The sequence below is a fragment of the Stomoxys calcitrans genome, chromosome 4 (assembly GCF_963082655.1).
Source record: "Stomoxys calcitrans chromosome 4, idStoCalc2.1, whole genome shotgun sequence".
NCBI lineage: Eukaryota > Metazoa > Arthropoda > Insecta > Diptera > Muscidae > Stomoxys > Stomoxys calcitrans.
The window spans coordinates 103,131,000-103,152,536 of record NC_081555.1 but is presented as its reverse complement, the minus strand read 5'-3'; the positions used below and the strand labels follow the sequence as shown (position 1 = coordinate 103,152,536).

Below are 21,537 nucleotides of genomic sequence, written 5' to 3'. Positions count from 1 at the left end.
AGGTTCTAATTTCTTTGAAAACTTGTCTTATTTAGCGGATGTGAACATTCGCAAGTTGTTGGGCTTTTTAAAGTGATCTGGATAGTTCAACGGTAGGAATTAGAAGATATCTTCCTTCTGCTGTTCATGTGGTATCACAATGGACGAAAACATCTTAGTGATTCTGATGGCAGACTGCCACTTTAACCCAACCTAACCTTACTCAATGAAATCTTGGAAAGGGATTTACCGTGGCAGCTCTCAAACCCTGAGATTCGAGGACATTGAGGCCGAACTGCATAGCGTAGTGTTTGAAACTCTGAAACGATTCCGGGCTCACTACATAGCGGTTAGTGGTTTTCAAGAGCTCGATGGTATTCCGGGAAACGAAAAGGCGGAGGAATGTGCCAGGAAGGGTTCCTCCACTGAAAGGAAACCATTCGCCGGTCTTTCTTATATGGCAATTGTCAAACTACTTAACCTAGTTGAGGGGTTGGCCAATGCGGAGGCGGTCACGAGGTCGGAAACAAAGGTCACAAAGAGGGGGCTATGAGCATTCCAAAACTATGTGGACTAATCTGGACTTGAAGAGCTCTACTGCTTTGCTGTCATTGGCTAGAACAGACGTCTCAGTCATTGTGTCCGTCATGACAGGTCACTGTCTAATCGGAAAACATGCTGACAGACTGAAAGTTGCCATCAAAGACTTTTGCAAAAGCTGTGAGGCATCGAAGAAGAAGAGACTATAAAACACCTATGTCATGCGCTAGCAGTCGGAAGGAGTTCCACTTTAGGTTCTCATTTCTTGAGAACCTGTCTGATTTAGCGGATGTCAACATTCGCAAGTTATTGGGCTTTTTAAAGCTATTTGGATGGTTCAACGATACGAACTAGAAGGCATTTTCCTTCTTCTGTTCCTGTGGTATCACAATGGACCAGGGCAGACTTCCTGAGGGCAGACTGCCACTTAAACCTAAGCTAACCCATGCCATAAATGCGGCTCTCAAAGCCTCCGTGGCTGTGTCATACCAAAGCTTTATGTCTATGAGTCGGACATCTTAAAGTGTCTCCTATATCCTGGAAGAGGTGGTTTTTATCGCCCACATTATGATACTCCGCACGAACATTGACTCTCATGAAAACATATTTCACCCAGTTTTTTTGAAGATTTTTCAATGGATTCACTTATATGTCAATAGCCATAATATGTCTGCATACGAATTCACCATTCCCAGGAGTAATGTATGAATTGTTCATCATTTTAAGATTTAAAAAACTATATGGAAGATTTGAAAAACCATGCCTCTTATGTAAAAAGTCAATGCCCTGCGTCTAATTAGGTATTCACATTCTCACCATGTTAAATAGTCTTACATTTGCTTTATATAAATTATAAAAAAAAAAACTCAATTTCACTTCATGTTCATCACATACTCACACCCTTAACCCTCATGTACAAATAAAACGACAGGTGAGCGAACAATTACAATGGACTGCTTAAATAACTACCAGTGCACCATACTTACTTTGGGTTTTGGCGCGGTTGCAAGTCCGTTAATGAAAATTTAACACGCTTCGGATCATCAGCACCAGTGCAGCATGTAATTAAATCGACTTCATTTCCTGGTCGTTGACCGCCAACAATGACCGTAACCATGGGAAGAGCCTGAAAAAGGATAACATGGAGAATGAAAGAGTGAAAGAGAGAGAGGGAGAGAGATAAAAAATAAGTTGAATAAATGACATTTTGAGTACATAACTGAAATCGGAAAAAATAAAATAAATTAAAATTAAATAAAATAAAATAAAATAAAATAAAATAAAATAAAATAAAATAAAATAAAATAAAATAAAATAAAAATAAAATAAAATAAAATAAAATAAAAATAAAATAAAATAAAATAAAATAAAATAAAATAAAATAAAATAAAATAAAATAAAATAAAATAATATAAAATAAAATAAAATAAAATAAAATAAAATAAAATAAAATAAAATAATATAATATAAAATAAAATAAAATAAAATAAAATAAAATAAAATAAAATAAAATAAAATAAAATAAAATAAAATAAAATAAAATAAAATAAAATAAAATAAAATAAAATAAAATAAAATAAAATAAAATAAAATAAAATAAAATAAAATAAAATAAAATAAAATAAAATAAAATGAAATAAAATAATATAAAATAAAATAAAGAAAATAAAAATAAAATAAAATAAAATAAAATAAAATAAAATAAAATAAAATAAAATAAAATAAAATAAAATAAAATAAAATAAAATAAAATAAATAAAATAAAAATAAAATAAAATAAAATAAAATAAAATAAAGAAAATAAAAATAAAATAAAATAAAATAAAATAAAATAAAATAAAATAAAATAAAATAAAATAAAATAAAATAAAATAAAATAAAATAAAATAAAATAAAATAAAATAAAATAAAATAAAATAAAATAAAATAAAATAAAATAAAATAAAATAAAATAAAATAAAATAAAATAAAATAAAATAAAATAAAGAAAATAAAAATAAAATAAAATAAAATAAGTAAAATAAAATAAAATAAAATAAAATAAAATAAAATAAAATAAAATAAAATAAAATAAAATAAAATAAAATAAAATAAAATAAAATAAAATAAAATGAAATAAAATAAAATTAAATTAAATAAAGTAAAATAAAATAAAATAAAATAAAAGGAAACAAAATAACAGATAAAAAAATGGAAGAGGCACATCCCGGAGTGCCTTCTCCGCATGATTCTGGTCCGTGCCGGAATTGAAAAGAACCCCGGACGCTGCTCTGTTTGGTTTGCCAGAACCGCCTCCATCATCGGTCGGTGTCGGTGAGGTATAAACGATGTATGGATTGGCTACATTTCCAATCTTGCTCTGGCCTCACTTCACTACGGGAGTATATCATACTGAATATGTTGCAAGGTGCTGTGCAAACATAGCCAGCAGTTGGTCTCAAGCTTCGTCGTCGTCGCCTTCTGCATTTTCGGCATGGGACTATGCGACCCCCCGACCTCTCCCGTGCGGCAATATAAGCAACAGCAGCATACCAGCCCTAATAATGACAGGCCAGTGTATCATTTTTGCAATTGAATTGCAACGGTCTCCGTGGCAAGATCGACGAGATTGTGGATTTTATGAGTCAGAAGAACAAATTGGTCGCAGCGATCCAGGAGGCAAGGCTGACCAACACCTGCAGCTTACACAGTTGTCACGGATATAATGTGCAACGTAAATATCGCTTAGGGAATGGAAGCGGGGGATTAGCGGTATACCATTCCGTGCAGTATGGACCCCGCGCCTGACGATGCTGATTCCAACATGGAGTGCATAGGGATAGCAGTCAGGTCCGGTACTGCCGAGATGTACAACGTGTACATACAGCCGGTTTGTAGTTGTGACCCAGTTAATGGTCAAGCTTACAAGCCCGATATAAGTGGGTTACTGTCTGGCCATAATCATCTCGTTCTAGGAGATTTTAATCCGCATCACGTTTCATGGTATTCTCCCCTAGGTAACGAACAGCGAGGTATAGCTTGGGCAGAGCAAATTGAAAGCTCCACTTTTGCGCGGTGAATGAGGATGCCCCCACTGGGATTAGGAGGAGATGTATCAGCTCGCCAGACATTTCCATTGCATCCCCTGATCTCTTGAGTGACGTAACCTGGCAAGCCGTCATTTCTTTGTGATCAGGCCCATTATTCTCACCATCGACCGATTTGTGGCTGGAACTCATGGAGCAATGTAGCTTAGGTACCGGTGTAGGCAAGCTGTGGTCTACTGTTAAGTTACTTACTTTTGGCGACATAACCGTTACTGATCCGAAGAGGAGCGCCAGGTTGTTCAACCGCCAATTTATTGTGCATCCCGAGAGTGACATGGCAAGGAGGAGAGCCATTCGCCGTATTCGTGGTCACCGAGCCAAAGAACAGCCATCACAATTTACTGTGAGGGAAGTTACGAATGTCATCCTTGGCGCCAAATTATCTAAGGCGTTGGGCCCCGACGGAATCTCTACATTGATGCTGAAGAATCTGGATCAACCTGGAGTGGAGTACCTTACAACTGTCCTCAACCTGTCTTTGAACACTCTTAGAGCACCCGATGCCTGGAAGATGGGCAGAGAGCCAAGACGCTTGAGGGACTACTCCTCCCGAGTCTCGTTGGAGAATTTCCATTCCCTGAGCATCAGCATGGATTTCGAAGACTACATAGCACAACTGCTCACATGCGCTGTGATAGGCCTGTCCTATCACAGCGCATGTGATAGGACGGTCCTCTTGGTACTGAACCTATCGAAGGCATTCGACACGCTCAGCCATGCCAAATTATTTGAGGACATCGCCAATACGTCCCTCCAGCCAGGCCTGAAACGTTGGGTCGCGAATTATCTGTTTGGTCGCCAGTCACTTGTGGAATTTTGGGATAAGAAATCGAAACACCGTAGAGTGAAACAGGTAGTATCCCAAGGCGAGGTGATATCTCCGCCAATATTTAACCTCTATCTATCCCCCATTCCGCCACCGTAGCGTAGAGGATAGCATGTCCACCTAGGACGCTAAACGTCTGGGTTCGAATCCGGGCGCGACCATCAGATAAAAATTTTCAGCGGTGGTATTCCCCTTCTAATGCTGGCAACATTTGTGAGGTACTATGCCATGTAAAACTTCTCTCCAAAGAGGTGTCGCACAGCGGCACGCCGTTCGGACTCGGCTACAAAAAGGAGGTCCTTATCATTGAACTTAAACTTGAATCGGACTGCACTCATTGATATGTGAGAAGTTTACCCAAGTTACTTAGTGAAATGTTTACGGGCAAATTTTGCATTTTCGTATCCTTCATTCCACTCCCACCAGACGGCATAGAGATCATATCATATGCGGACGATTGTACGATCATGGCATCAGATCCCCCACCCATTGTTGACATTAGCGATAGGTTGAACGTCTACCTCAACGAACTTGCCTCATATTTCGCTGCAAGAAATGTGAAGATATCTGCCTCCAAATCTTCAGCCCATTGTTCACTACATAAACTCATGAGGTGCGTACGGAGCTGAAAGTGATGGTCCAAGAAGTGACAATTCCGACCATCAAATGTCCCAAAAAATTGCCAAAGCAATTTCGATAAAGTCAAAACTAGAAACAAGTTCATCAAGTCCCTTGCCGGCCGCACTTGGGGTGCAGACAAAGAAACCTTGTTGGCCACGTGCAAAGCAATTGGCCGGTCTGTGGTAAGTTATGCAGCGCCAGTGTGGTCTCATCAGCTCTGTGACACGCAGTGGAATAATATACAGATCTGTCAGAATGCCGACCTTCGAGCTGCGACAGGCTGTCTTCTCACTTCTCATGTGGATCACCTCCATCTGGAGACAAAGATCCTACCCGTGCGAAGACATAACTACATGCTGTCTAAGCAATACCTTTTGGGCTGTTATTGCAGACACCATCCAAATCATCATCTTGTGGATAGATATCCACCGCCCAGAAGCCTTAATGTAGATCTACATGATCTAGAGCGTGAGGTACAGCGCTAAAGAGAGAACCTCTAGATCGAGCGCCGTATCAAGCGGGCCTAGACAATATTCATGCAGACACCGAAACAGATATGGTGAATAGCTACCGGGTGAATGTGGTCCTTGGAGAACGACCGCCTCCCATTGCATCTGAAGAAATTGACCTACCCAAGCAAACCTGAGTAGTTCGAGCTCAATTACGATCCGGCAGATGCAGCCGCCTCAATTGCTACAGGATTGATGCCAACGTGCAGGATGTATGTCCCGATTGCGACCATGGACCACTCGTCTCCCTCTGGACACACCCCATCTTAGCCACAGAGTTCCTGAATCTGGATACTCGACAGAATCAAGCAGACGAAAGATAGAACACAACACACTGTGCTGTAGCAAAAATTTGCAAATTTTGCCCATGAACAATCCATTGAGGAAAACGGGCAAACTTTTCAGATATCAATGAGTGCAGTCCGATTCAAGTTTAAGCTCAATGATAAGGGGCCTACTTTTTATAGCCGAGTCCGAACGGCGTCCCGCACTGCGACACTACTTTTGAGGAGAAGTTTTTATATGGCACAGTACCTCAAATGTCGCCAGCATTAGGAGGGGATAACCACCGGCCATAGGCTTTAAATCGGCAGGTCAGTCTATATGGCAGCTATATCTAGAAGGGGTCTTATCTGGACCATAGTTCAGTTCCGATGTCGGGAGTCCTAATACAATAATACAAAAAGATAGCAACACACACCAACCACTAAGGGACGCGTTCCGTCTTTGGTTGGAAAACTTTTCAACCATATTAGTTATGATGGCTTCAAGGGCCGTGCGTTGGTATGTTGCATTTGAATCGTATAAATAGCGAAAACGCGTCTATGATACAATTACCACATTAACCACGCTCGACAACCCCGTCTATTAGCTGTACTTTTCCTAATGCATGTATTTTTGTGTAATGACAGACATTCTTTCTGTGACAAATTACACTTCTTCCGTGTTACACATGATTTTGTGCATCTGTTGGAAGATGTATTGATGACTTCGAACGTTAAGACAATGGCAATGGCTCTCGCTGATGCTCCGTGTGCCCAGGTTCGAATCCTGGCCGGGCTCTGTCAAATTTTTCATTTATCAATTTTTTGCCTGTTTGCCCTAACAGGCAAAAAACATGAAAAATGAAAGTTTTTTTTTTGTAAAAAATTTAATACAAATGATATCTCTAGAGAAAATCTCATAGAAATTGTGTCATTAGAGAAAATTGCAGAGAAATTTTGTATTTAGGGGAAATTTCATAGAAATTTTGTCTTTAAAGAAAATTGGGTAGGGAATGTATCGTTGGAGAAGTGGCTTATTTTGTCACTTGGTTCATTTTCTTTTTCTTCATTTGAATGATCAACCTGCTTTTTTTCTCCCGTCATACGTTAAACATTCAACTAATTATTGCAAAACTTCTTTTTTTTTGTTTGCTTATTTTAAACGTCAAACAGGCCTGACACAATTTGTGCCAAGGGGAGTTGTCTAAAATCTTGATGTTAGCTCAGTACTTACCATGGGTAGAACATAACCGTCATTGTAATCAACATGTTCACCAATCAAATTAACACGTCCCGGTGCACAACAGGCTAATTCTGGCGCATGGCCAAAGTTTTGATGAAATGTCTCTTTGGCCGTTTCTAGAATTTCCTCAAATGTTGGCAGTTTTGTGGTTAACAAGGAGGACATAATTCTTTGGTTTTATTGCAATCTTTTTGCAATTCACTCGTTTTTTTTTCTACTTTTGGTTTGATGAGTTGGTGTCTGTGAAATCCTGTGTTACAACTACACCACCACTAATGATGTTGTCGGCAGGGATGCTGGCAGTCTGGCGGGTTTTGCAGGCAATGAAGTTGTTGGCGTTGATGCAGCCTGTCGTCGTTGTAGTTATTTAAAGTGGCTCGTTTGAGTTTTTGATTGACTGCAATTAAGGGTATAGTAAATATGTGAGTGGGAGTTTATTGGTTCAGGTTTTAAATGTGCAGAGTAAAGCTTAAATTTAAAATTGGGTATTACATGTGGGACTATAGATAAGGGCGCTAGAAATTTAAACCAAATACTTTTTTATTTAAAAATACTAAACTTTGGATAATTTGCAATGTTTATAGGAATTCTGTAATACAAAAGGGCACAAATTTCAGATTATAGCCATTTAAGCAGTGAATTTACTAAAGTTGATGGTATACGGATGATATGTGAACTATATATAGCATCGAAGGGCAAATACAAGCTAACTATTGCACTCTGGTAAATATGTACACGAAACCATAAGCCCATAAACTTGATACCCTGCAAATATTTTCTATGGCCCTTGGCACACAAGTAAGTTGATAACAGTCACAGGCCAGATCACTTTTTAGTCTAACTGGCCCAGTCAACCACGCTCCGCTGTGCCTTCCACAATACAGAGAATAAAAATTTACTTATAGTTATAATCTAAACTTATAGGTCTCATGGGTACACACACACAACTTGTCTATACATTTTGGTTGAATACAGTGCATAATTTTTGAAGCCGCACAGGCACTTTTTTACTTTTATTTATTACTAGCCGAACCGGGCCCACTTCGCTGCGCCTTCTTTAACCCTCTTATAACTTTTAAGAGTGGGGCCACTTCGCCCTGAATGCGGATATCGAATTCGTGCCATTGTAGCCTATGACGCTGAACGCGTTCGAATCCTGGCGAGAACATCGGGCAAAGCGGTGTTTATCCCCCCTTAATGCTGGCTACATTTGCCAGGTACAATGCCATGCATGGTCATTCAAAAAAATTTCCCCAAAGAGGTGTTGCACTGCAGGACGCCGATCTGACTCGGCTATAAAAAAGGGTCCCTTACCATTGAGTTTAAACTTGAATCAAAAAGCACTCATTGATGTGTGAGAATTTGCCCCTTCTCGGTTCCTGGTGGTAATGTTCTTCCTTAGGTTAATGTTCTCATTATGAGAGGGATGGCACCTCAGATATTTCGACTCAAATATGGATATCAAATTCGTGCTCCACTTCCAAATCTCTTTAATTTGAGCCCCATATTGGCACGGCCGATAAATATGAACCGTTTGGAGGGTGTTTTGGGGCTAGGGCGACCTCTGAAAATAGAGTTTAAATTCTTTCTTAACTCCCAAATACCATTGATTTGAGCTACATATAGCCAAAGTCGGAAAGGAAGTTCAGTTTAAGGGGTGCAATAGGGCTTACCCCCGAAAACTTAGCTCCAAAATTGAATATCAAATTCGTTTTCTGCGACTACCTTTCATTTAAGTCCCGTATTATCGTAATGGGTCAATTTACCTATTTGACTTATTTTGAGGAGGCAAAGCGCCAACTACTACCAAATACCTCTCATTTGAGTCGGCTTATGTGCCCATTTGGAGGTATTTGAGGGAGGGCGACCTTCTATTTCTTGGGCCTAATTTTTTATGCCATATTTGTAATCCACCGCCGAATACTTTTCATCTGAGTCCCATATTGATATGAACGTGTTGCAGCCCGCTCCTATTCGATATCAAATTGGTCCTTTGAAACCAACTTACACAGTCTGTGAAAATTTTAAGAACATCGGTTCAGACGTTTCTGATGCTACGAAATAAACAAACAACCCGAATTCATATAGCCATGATTGGTTCATGTGCCCATTTGAGGCGTTTTCAGGAGGTGGGGTGACACCCTATACTTCGATATGATTTTGTATGTCAGATTCGTAATCTACTCCCGAATACCTTTCATTTGAGCCCCATATTGACATGAACTTTCGATAAGTCTGTTTGGGGGAGTTTTGGGGTTGGGACGGCCCATATAGTCCCGATGGGCCTAATTTGATTTTGGGTGTTGTTTTTGGGGTAACGGGGATCCTTCCGATATCAACAAATTATAAAGCCTATTCCTCTTTTCTTAGGGGGTTTTGAGGCTAGGGCGGACCACCAGTTATTGGGACCAAATTTTTAATATTTCGTACTCTACTCCTGAATACTTTTCATTTGAGCCCCATGATGTCCCGATAAGTCCACTTTTATTTTTGGGGTAAGGTGGAGGGTCCCCCCCCCCTTTCCGATATCAAAAAATTATATAGCCTATGTTTCCTTCCAGTAATATATTCGTATTCTACTCTCCACTACCTAGTACCTTTCTAGTAATATATTCGTATTCTACTCTCCAACACCTTTCATTTGATACCCATATTGTCCCCATGGGTCTAATTTGATTTTGGTTGGTGTTTTTGGAGTAACGGGGATTCTTCCGATATCAACAAATTATAAAGCCTATTCCTCCTTACTGACCATATTCGTAATCTACTCCCGAATACTTTTCATTTGAGTCCCATATTGTCATATTTTAGGTGGTTTTTCGGGCTGGGGCGTACCACCAGTTACTGTGACCCAATTTTTAATATTTCGTACTCTACTCCTGAATACCTTTCATTGGAGTCCTATATTGTCCCGATCCGTCCACTTTTATTTTTGGGTAGTACTTTTGGGGTAAGGGGGAGAGTCCGCCCCCCTTCCGACATTAAAACCTACTGACCTCCGACATAAAAAACCAACCTACACAATCTGTGAAAATTTCAGGGTAATCGGTTCAGCCGTTTTTGAGTCTATACGGAACAAACAAACCGACAAACAAACACAAATTGATTTTATATATAAGATTGTTCTGCCTTCCATTCGAGACCCCATATTACCAGATCGCTCTACATGCTGCCTTCGGTTGATCATTGGCAGGGTAATCCCTCACAAAACTCCCTTCTGGTATTGAAATATAAAGTACACTATTTTCATCACATAATCACTTTGAACTATTTGAATATTACAAGTAAATCTAAGTCTATACGAAGATAGAAACAAAAAAAAAGATTTTCATTTTATACTATTTAACTTCGGGATCCATCAAATAATATAAGGAAAAATACTACTCCCTCTTTCGTTTACTTCTTTTAACTCTTCGCCAATTAATTCATTCCTTAAGTGCATAGTGTGGCCACGCACTAAATTACTTTAACTCCTTTTAATGTTTACTTCTATGTTTAATTAAGTGCGTTGCCAAAGTTGTATTAAAACGTTGCCAACATACCAAAGCACAGACGTCATTGACTGACCTCCATGCCAAAGAACTCCATGTAAGGCCTCACGCATCACACTAACACATCCGCACCTCAATATTGATTTCTTTTAACAAACTCTTTCTCTCGCACATACCAGTCACCAATGGCTTTGTATTCACACAAATTTTTTTAAATTAATTCCTTATTTTGATCGATTTCCTTTCCGGAAAATTAATTTTCATTTATATTCTGCACATCTCTGGAAAAAAATCTTTCGATATATGGCCTGTATTCATAAAATTGTTTGTCTTGTTATGCAAGCTTGCAAAGCATATAGAAAACAACAAAAATGCAAATGCCTCGCATGTCAAAGCCGAGCCGTAAGGAATTGGCTAACCTGCATATCAAGTAGGGTCACGCACATCACACACCCACAACACCCTCAACTAAAATAATACTCTTTGTCACGCACCATTTGTTTCTCGTTCTCTCATCACTAACACTCCCACCTATGGCTTTGCATTCACACCCATAAAGAATGCTGTAGCAAAAACAAGTAAAAGCGTGCCAAGATCGGCCTGGCTGAATCTTGGGAATTCACCACAATGGATTCTTCTACAAATTTATACAAAATAAATGTAGTTGAAGGGCACAAGTCTATTCTACATTCAAACTTGTGTCAAACCAGCAAAAAGCTTCTAGGAACCGAATAAGAATGATCGAGAGACCGGTTTACATGGAAGGTATGTCAGGTTATAGATTGATTTGTTGGAAGTCGTAACAGAACACCATATGCAAAATTTCAGCCTAATCGGACAATCGGTTAATTTGGGAGCTATATCAGTTTATAGACCGATTTGGACCGTATTTGGCAGAGTTGTTGGAAGCTATAACAGAACACTTCGTTCGCAATTCCAGCCAAATTGGACAAAAATTGCGGCTTCCAGGGGCTCAAGAAAACAAATCAGGGAATCGGTTTATATACGACCTATGTATATCTAAATCTGAACTAAATCGACCGCTATCGTGATTTCGGCAGACGGACGGTCAGGGCCAAATCGACTCAGAACGAGACCATCAAGAGTATATATACTTTAAGGGGTCTTAGACGATTATTTGTAGGAATTACAAACGGAATGACTAGATTAGTATACCCCCATCCTATGATGGTGGGTACAAAAATTTTAGTGGAAATGGCGATTTCTTTCTAAATTTTATTGGTCGTTAAACGAAATTCGATTGGCCGTTAAAAGATTAATTCTCATCTAAACGACTGACAGGTAAATCAAAACTACTTTACTGCAGGGATGGAAAAGTACAGTAGTACTGTACTTTTTCGACCAATGGAGTACCGTAATACTCCCGCGCCCGCTTTAGTACCTTTGTCATGCACAAAGAATTTTTGGAAGATTATGTATGTAAAGGGTGATTTTTTTGAGGTTAGGATTTTCATGCATTAGTATTTGACAGATCACGTGGGATTTCAGACATGGTGTCAAAGAGAAAGATGCTCAGTATGCTTTGACATTTCATCATGAATAGACTTACTAACGAGCAACGCTTGCAAATCATTGAATTTTATTACCAAAATCAGTGTTCGGTTCGAAATGTGTTCATTCACCGTAACGTTGCGTCCAACAGCATCTTTGAAAAAATACGGTCCAATGATTCCACCAGCGTACAAACCACACCAAACAGTGCATTTTTCGGGATGCATGGGCAGTTCTTGAACGGCTTCTGGTTGCTCTTCACTCCAAATGCGGCAATTTTGCTTATTTACGTAGCCATTTCTCTTTGACACCATGTCTGAAATCCCACGTGATCTGTCAAATACTAATGCATGAAAATCCTATCCTCAAAAAAATCACCCTTTATTTCAATCCTTTTTGATATTCTCCACCATAGGATGGTGGTATACTAATCCAGTCATTCCCTTTGTTGCACCTCGTAATATTGATCTAAGACCCCATTAAGCATATGTATATTCGTGATCGTTTCCATGTTTTGATTCTATCCACCCATGTCCGTCCGTCTGTAGAAGTAACGATAGCGGTCGAACAGATGAGGGCAGCTACTTGAAATTTTGTTGATGATGGCAATGGGCAATATCGGCTCAGACCTGCAACTTTCAAGCAAAGTATGGTCTGAATCGGTCTACAATCAAATATAGCTCCCATATAAGACGATCTCTTGAATGTAATTCTTAAGCCCCTAGAGGAAGTGATTCATACCGATTGGGCTGAAATTTCGAACAATGAATTCTATTACGAACAAAAACAAACGTTATGAATTTTGGGGAAAAATCTGTTCAGATTTAGATATAGCCCCAAATATATAATTCGCCCGATTTACCCTTTACGGAGCGTAGTTACAATAATTTTAGACAGTAACGAATTTGCACGAAATTCGTTATGGAATTCTGAAAGCCTCTGCCAATTTTTATTAAAATCGGTTTAGTTTTATATATTGGTAAACTTAAAATCTAAATCAAATATAAAATCTAACAAAATAAAACATTTTAGATGTGGCCGCCAAAAAAACGACAGTTTATTTTCCTTATTTGAGATAAAATTACCCTAGTGTATAAGGTTTGGCCTGGGCGACCTTTTCATGCTTTTACTTGTTAAACTTACGGGCGAGCAGTTTTCTTTTTACAAAACTCGGCACAGGTGCATGGGAATTATTAATGGGCAATATCGGTTCATATTTAGGCATATATTGCATAAACACGAATCGCCTTATTTCACTAGTAAAGTCTTTAGAAAAATTAAATACTATCGGAATTTCGATTGAAAATTACTACTTCAAGTACTTTTATAGCAGAACTCTAACGGAACCGTTAATTAAAAAAGGAGGTTCCTTGTCATTGAAATTGTATTTGACAGTACTCAATGATATGAGAAAATTATTCCCGCTGTTTCGTGATGTTCAAAAGTTAATTTACAAGTGTTTACTCGGATACTTTTGAAATCATTATGAAAAACTAAAAAGTTTCTTCTTAGTACCATATTAAAATTTGTATTTTCCATCCCTTGTATACCGTGTGTAGTGCAGTTTAACTCGCACAAATATTTGCTTGCCTTGTCATCAATTTGGTTAGACCCCCCTCACACACGCATCTTACTTCACTGCGCTCATCAATTTTCACTCGTATACTTTTTAAATCTAAAAAGCACTCTTTCGGACCGAGAAGTCCCTTCTTAGTACCATATTAAAAATTTTTTTCCATCCCTGGTGTACTGTGTGTAGTGCAGTTTAACCCGCACAATTGCTTGCTTGCCTTGTCGGCAATTTGGTTGGACCACACTCACACACACACACGTCTTACTTCTCTGCGCTCACATCTCACTCATTAGCAAAGAAAGCAAAAATAAAAAAGAGCTTCTGTTGTACACTAATATCGACTTGTAAAGATCTCTTATAGAAACTGTTACAAATTGTGCACTGATTTGCAAAAACAGACGTCATGGGCGTAGTCATAGGGACTTTTTTTGGGTATAAGAAGGTCATCTAGAAACAATACTAGTCATGTAGATCTTTAAGCATTTCCAACTTGTTCAAAGAGCATAGAAATAACAGGGAAGTTTTGTATGATCTCAAAATTTGGTAGCACATGTCAAGCTCATAGGTTCAAAGCATGAAGCTCTGCCGAAAAAAAAAATGAAAAATCAAACTTACAGAAAAAGAAAAGAATTATTTGGAAGAAAGATACACACATTAGAAGCTAAGACTGCCGAAAGCCTATATACGTGCATTACGCCATAGTTAATATATATTCAGAAAATGCAGAGGACGCAAACTGCATGCCATTGAGAGCAGAATTCTGTATTCGTATTCGTATTCTTAGATAATTCTCATCAGTGGTGCTTCTACAAAAAAAATATTTCCGACCAAAATTTTTCAAAAAACCTACCAAATTTCCTCCAAAATTCGTAACTTAAGCCTAGTACTGACTTCATTCGCAGCGTAATTGTCTATTAAAGTATTGCGAAATTGGACGGAGGCTATTCTTTGCCCGAACACAAACAAAAGTCAAAAGAAAAAACACCAAGATTCATACAGAGTTGATTGGTGCAATTAATTGAAGCGAAAATTGTATTGGCGCAGCGACATGTCGCTGCTATTTAGCTTATAGAACTCAGTGCAACTTCTACGGAATGTGTTCGGATTTCTCTTTCTCACTATTTGTATACCCTATACCACTACTGTACTGTATTATAACTTAGTAAATTTGTTTGTAACACCCAGAAAAAAGAGAGATAGACTCATTGATTAGTATACCGATCGACTCAGAATCACTTTCTGATTCGATTAGCTTTGTCCGTCTGTCTGTCCATCTTAAGTTGAGTACAAAGTTTTCAATTTGGCACAATCATTTTCTTGGGCCTAGAGACGAAGCCTTTTGAAATTGAAAAAATCCGTTCAGATTGATATATAGCTCCCATATATGTTCGTCCGATTTGGACTAAAATTGAAATTATATCGTCATTTCTGAACCGATTCTCTCCAAATTAAAAGTTTCGGCATTATTGGCGAGTTTAATAGAAATCGATTCAGATTTAGATGTAGCTCCCATATATATGTTTGTCTGTTTTGGACTACTATTGCAATAATTTGGTCATTTGTCAAACGATTCACCCGAAAATTGGCACAAAGGTTTCCCCTTATGACTCCCGGTATTGCAATTGAAATTAATAGCAATTGGTTCAGATTTAGATTTAGATATATATTTTCGGCCGATTTCGAATAATACTTAATAATTTAGTAATTTGTTATCCGATCTTCATAAAATTTTGCACGAAGTTTGTCCTTATAACTCTCCCCATTACTGATGAATTTCAAAGAAATTTGTTCAGTTTGAGATATAGCTCCCATATTTATGCAACTCTCGACTTTCACTTTTAAGGCCTCTGTTAAACCGTTTCTCAATCGATCTTCACAGAAATTTGCACAACGATTTACTCTACAATAGATACGGATTTTGATCGAAATTTTACATATTAATTTTAAGCAAATTTTAAAGTCCATGACTTAGCTTGTAGGGTAAAAAAGACCTGCTTCGCCCGACTTAACTTTTTTTATAATGCGCATCGACAGTTGTCCGGGCGAAAAGTCGAAGTCAGTTCTAGGCTTTAACCAAAATACACGCAATCTTCCTCTAACATTTATTATTGATTTACAATATATAATGTAACATAACAAACTTTGGATACCGGCAACGTCGAGTATAATTAAAAATATTACGACAAAATCCGGTGAAATATGCACCATTCATTAACCCATAGTAGCTCTATCGAAGTATAATCTATTCTAGACCAAACCAAATTAACAAATTCGTGTGAAATCGGTTAACAAATGGGTTTTATATGTTTTCAGGACCATATATCCATTAAGATCTTATTTGCGCGATATTAGGGGAGGAAAGATTGGCATGTCCTCATATGACGCCGAACGGGTTAAAATCCCAGCGTGACCATCAGAATATTTTCAGCGGTGGGGATTCTCTTACTATTGCTGGCTACATTTTTTAAATATCCTGCCATGTTAAGACATTTCTACCAAGTTGTGTCGCTATGCGGAACGCCGTTCAGACACAGCATAAAAAACGAGGCCCCTTATCATTGACCTTAAACTTTAATTGAACTGCACTCATTGATATAAGAGAAATATCCCCTGTTCGGTAGTGGGACATTCATGGGAACCAATTTTCAGGAAAATCGGGTAATAAATAGGCCGGTTATGGGAGAAAGACCTTCTGCGGGAAGTTCGGTCTATGTGGGGAAACCCCCAAAAATGGCCGATGTAAACCATATATGCAAGGCCCATGTAAACTATATGTCAAAGAGCATAACACTGCTCACTGTGTAAAATTTCAGAGAAAACGGATAATAAAATCGATTTTTATTTGCCTTAGGCTTTAAATCTTGGCATCGATCCACATGAGAATTTAAGATACAATCCCATCTAGACCATAACCCGCGCGCATATTGGGGATCTTAGCGCCACTCACTGTGTCAAATTTTGACCTAATATCCCAATATTTGAAGGCTGTAGCATGATTACAACAGACGGACGGACGGTCGAATGGCCTTCGAATTTTACAATGATCAAGAAATGGATATTTTCATGTTCTGTGGTAAACAGAACGACTAAAATTAATAACCCTCTATCTTATAGCTGTGGATTTAAAAATTCAGTTTCGCCAAAAATCTACCAAGATCTAAATGGGCTGTCCATCCGAGCAAACCCTTAAAATCGAAAGTAAATCTTACCAATTTTACTAGAAAAGGCCCAAAACGGCTACGCTGATTCCCATTTATCTATTGTCACAAGCGCCACTAACCAGTCTATGAGCGAAGTTCAAATTCTTTATCGATGTTTGTTTTGTTATTTTTCCATCTTACTTCACTGTTGTAGGGTATATTGATATTTCTTTCGACTGTTTCTTCTTTAATTCAATGGTAAGATGGTTTTCACTCAAACTAGCAACAAGCATAACTCATTTCTTGCAAAAACCACTCAGTGTTAACACATTCACACACATGAGTATAGTATTCCAATGCAAAGAGGAAAGAACACAAAAACAGATGACTTGGCCTTACAAAGAACACTAGCCGGCTAAAGAACACCAGCGCTCGTCACTTGTCATAAACACATGCCACAAACAAACAAACAACTCTCGCGTGAATTCCAAGCACAACAACAATAACAACAGAGACCACAGAGTACGCATTCTCATGAGACAGTCAATGAACTTCAACTTCGACTGGTAGCATAACACTTGCTTTTTTTTTACCTGTTTACAGCAGGTACATAACATACGTATGTATTAATGTAGATAGAGCTATAGATGTCAATTATTAAACACTTCTCAATTACACTTTTGTTTTCCTTAGGCTTATTAATTAAACTTTTTCTTAATCGTTTTGGTTTTTTGTGTTCTTTGGGTATCTTCTTACCTCCCTCACTAATTAGTTGAATATTTGAATGTTTGGTTTTGATGCGTTTGCCTGGAGAGTAAAACAAAAACTGATTGCGTCGCTCAAAGCACCGGCCATACTATGAAGTGAGTTTGTGTTTTAGAGCTTCCTCAAGTTAGAATTCTGCTGCGTTACTTTTTGATGTTGTTGTAATTTTTGAGTGTTGCTTGTTTATTATTATGACGGGGTTTGTTGTTGTTGTTTTTGTTATTTGTTGTTCTCGTGTTTTGATAATAAATATTTTTTAAGTTGTTGATTATTATTGTAGAGCATTATTGTGTTTCTGGAGAGCTCTTATGAAATGGGACAACAAATAAATGATTGCAAACAAAGCAGGGTTGCCAACATTTTTATTTCGAGATATATAGAAGGGGAAGCTTAATTAGGTTGTGAACAGATTTGAATCATACTTGGCATTAGAGTGAAACAATTTTTTTTCGTCTAGAGACCGGCTATCAAAATCATGTACGAATTTTAAGAAGTGTTGGGTCTAAAAATCAAAATCGACCTTCAGGTCTTAAACAACATATTTATGTAAACGGCTCTAAACTAACAGAACATTACTGAACTATTCATCTGATGTTCAACTACCACAAAAAACGACTTAGCAAGGATGGTTGAAGAGGGCGTTAAGTTGCGAATGAATTTTCAGGATTCACTAATAGAAGGTTATGTCACTTGCAAAACATAAAGTGGATTGGCCCCATGAACATCATTAAGGATATCAAATATGTCGATTGAAATATCATCAAATAGGAGAAATCGTAAACAAAGAATGAATGGAAAAAGAGAACAAGTTGACATCCTCAATGACAAGAACTGCCAAAAATTCAATAGATTGTATGTCGGCTGATCGCTTGGCTTAGCCTTATTCAGTGAATTCAGCTGAATTTTGAGACATTCGTTCTACAGAGTAGATGGCACCGAGTGTTACCAATTCAAAAGACCACTTTTTTGTGGGAATATACATATACTTTTGCCTTGCCATGAGTCGGTAAAACTATGAACTCCAAGCTGCACGAATGTAAACTAAATATTCTTGGTTGCCTTAAAATGTCAAGTCTATCTAGTCATATCTGGCCGTTTTCATACCCTCCACCATATGATGGGCGTATACTAATTGCATCATTCCATTTGTAACTACTCGATATATTTGTCTAAGATCCCATAATTCTTGATCGCCATGACATTTTAAGTCGATCTGGCCATGTCAGACTCACTTAGACGTTTTCGTGCATTGTGATACCATAGGAACAGAAGAAGGCATCTGCCTTCTAGATCCTGCCGTTGAACCATCGAGATTGCTTTAAAAACCCCAACAACTTGCGAATGTTCACATCCGCTAAATCAGACAGGTTCATAAAGAAATGAAAACCTAAAGTGGAACTCTTCCCGACTGCCAGTGCGGGACACACACATAGAAGATCTTCTATGGTCTCTTATTCTTCGATGTCCTCACAGCTTCTGAAAAAGTCGTTACTGGCAACCTTCACTTGACTTACTCGTGATACGACAACTCACGTGCTCATCTACTGCCTTCTGCTCATCTACTACCTTCTGCTCATCTACTGCCTTCTGGCGTAGTACGTGTCGCATGAGCGGTGTTTGGATAGGGTCGCTCATAAATTTGTAAATTGGAAACTACTGCGCCTGCTCCTAGGATGTGTTGTTGGGGTTCAACCCACTGATCTATGCAACAAAGAATCGGCAAGGTTGTTGTAACTTGATCAACATCGAAAGGAAAGTTTTCTTCCACATATATCACTATACTCGAAGGAGCTATGGTCGAACTGTAGACTAAATATGCTGATACCTACCTAAAAGCAGCGGATAAAGTTGGTGGATTTTAGCATATAAACAGACGATGAATCGAAGTTGGATACTTGAACCGTATGTTAAGTCCACTGCTCGGAGCTACCCATCGATGTCTCTCTTTATTTGAATTTTGCAGAAGGAGGACTTTGCGAGTGCTAAGGATGTCGATTTCTTGATGTCACGAATATTAACCTTCCTGATATTTGAAGGCCACCGTAGCGCAGAGGTTAGCATGTCCGTCTATGACGCTGAACGCCTAGGTTCGAATCCTGGCGAGACCATCAGAAAAAATTTTCAGTGGTGGTTTTCCCCTCCTAATGCTGGCAACATTTGTGAGGTACTATGCCATGTAAAACTTCTCTCCAAAGAGGTGTCGCACTGCGGCACGCCGTTCGGACTCGGAGATAAAAGGGAGGCCCCTCATCATTGAGCTTAAACTTGAATCGGACTGCACTCATTGATATGTGAGAAGTTTGCCCCTGTTCTTTAGTGGAATGTTCATGGGCAAAATTTGCATTTTTTTTTATATTTGCATATTTAGTGATAGTGAGGAGGTATTTAAGGCTGTTGTGGGTGCGAGCATGGGATCTAAAATGATGCTGTCTGGTTAGGTAAGAGTGGCAGTCCTTTACATAACCACTTCAACAATTTTTAGTCCATTGTGATACCACAGTAGCGACAGACCAAGGTCTCTGGTGGGAATCGAATTCACAACCCCCCTCTGGCAATCCGAGCACGAGCCGAAGCAACCATGTCCAAAATTGCTTTGTGACAAATTGTGTGTGCTTCGTCTCTGACGCCTTGAGCAAGTTTGCCTTTTACTTGATGAAGACTATCTGTCAGTTATTTTGACTTATACAAGAAATGTAGTTCAGGTTAAGTAAGAGTGGCAGTCCTTTACAGAACCACTTCAACAATTTTTAGTCCATTGTGATACCACAGTAGCGACAGACCAAGGTCTCTGGTGGGAATCGAACCCACTACCCTCGCTCTGACAATCTGAGCACGCTACCAGTTCAGCTACCGAGGCGCCTACATGAAATATAAATCCATTCCATCTGTTCATCTAATCCATAAAACTGATCTTTTTCGATGGTCAGGGCAACCCTGTCCACAATTGCCTTGTGACAAATTGTGTGTGCTTCGTCTCTGACGCCTTGAGCAAGTTTACCTTTTGCTTTGATGAGGACTATCTGTCTGGTATTTTGTTTAGGTTAGGTTAGAGTGGCAGTACTTAAAGACAGAACCACTTGAACAATTTTAAGTACATTGTGATAACACAGTAGCGACAGACCAAGTTCTCTGGTGGGAATCGAAAGAGCTGGCAAACTATCGATAGTCGCAATATTCGATAGTTTTAATAATAAATATCGATAGTATCCATGCTATTAAAGCAATATCAATGCACAGACCAAATAAAACCAAGGTTAATAAAGTTAGTTGGAAGTCATGAGAGAAATCATTGTACAAAATGTTAGACTATTGGGATGAAAATTGCGCCCTCTATAGGCACCATGCCTCCTAAGGGATACATTCAGTGGCCGATTGCTTATTTTTTTAGTTGTGCAAAAAATTTAACTTTTGCTATAGTATCCATCGGATATATATCAATCGATATTCAGTCGAAAAATTAAATGTCGATAGTTCCATCGATATTTTGCCAGCTCTAGAATCGAACCCACTACCCTCGCTCTGACAATCCGAGCACTCTACCAATTCATCTACCGAGGCTCCTACATGAAATATAAATCCATCCCATCTGTTCATCTTATCCATTAAACTGAACTTTTTCAGTGGTTAGGGCAACCCTGTCCACAATTGCTTTGTGTCAAATAGTGTGTGCTTCGTCTCTGACGCCTTGAGCCAGTTTGCCTTTTATTTCTGTGTTATGCCTATTGCATTATTTCTCACCATTTATGAGTGCTTTCAGTTTTAAAGGCGTCATATTGCGATTTTTTCATTGTTGCGTACTATTGAAGGCGACCCTTATCTTCAATATCAATTTAGCAGATGTTTTCGGAGATTACGAATTTCTAGAGGCTCTCAAATTGTTTTCAAATTAAGTGCAGATAAGAACTGAGACAGACGGCGAAAACGATATTTCAGGTGTTTAGCAACTCCACAATGGGAAAATGTTTTTATGTGGTTGTGCATTAAAATGC

The 21,537-nt window shown here is 38.4% G+C and overlaps 1 protein-coding gene across 2 annotated transcripts in view; it reads right to left on the bottom strand.

Moving 5' to 3' along the window:
• The window catches only part of LOC106089678 (galactokinase), a 156,564-nt gene extending 138,799 nt beyond the window's left edge, over positions 1–17,765 (bottom strand). Inside the window, exons 1-3 of one of the 2 annotated variants that reach the window (XM_059367804.1) lie at positions 17,540–17,765; positions 7,059–7,464; positions 1,506–1,645 (exon numbers count right to left, since the gene is read on the bottom strand). In XM_059367804.1, coding sequence (XP_059223787.1) covers positions 1,506–1,645; positions 7,059–7,232 — 314 coding nt within the window. In that variant the 5' untranslated portion in view covers positions 7,233–7,464; positions 17,540–17,765. Of the gene's footprint in view, positions 1–1,505; positions 1,646–7,058; positions 7,465–16,852; positions 17,270–17,539 lie in introns of those variants that run through there. The other variant, XM_059367806.1, reaches the window with a different exon arrangement.
• Between the last annotated feature and the right edge of the window lie 3,772 nt (positions 17,766–21,537).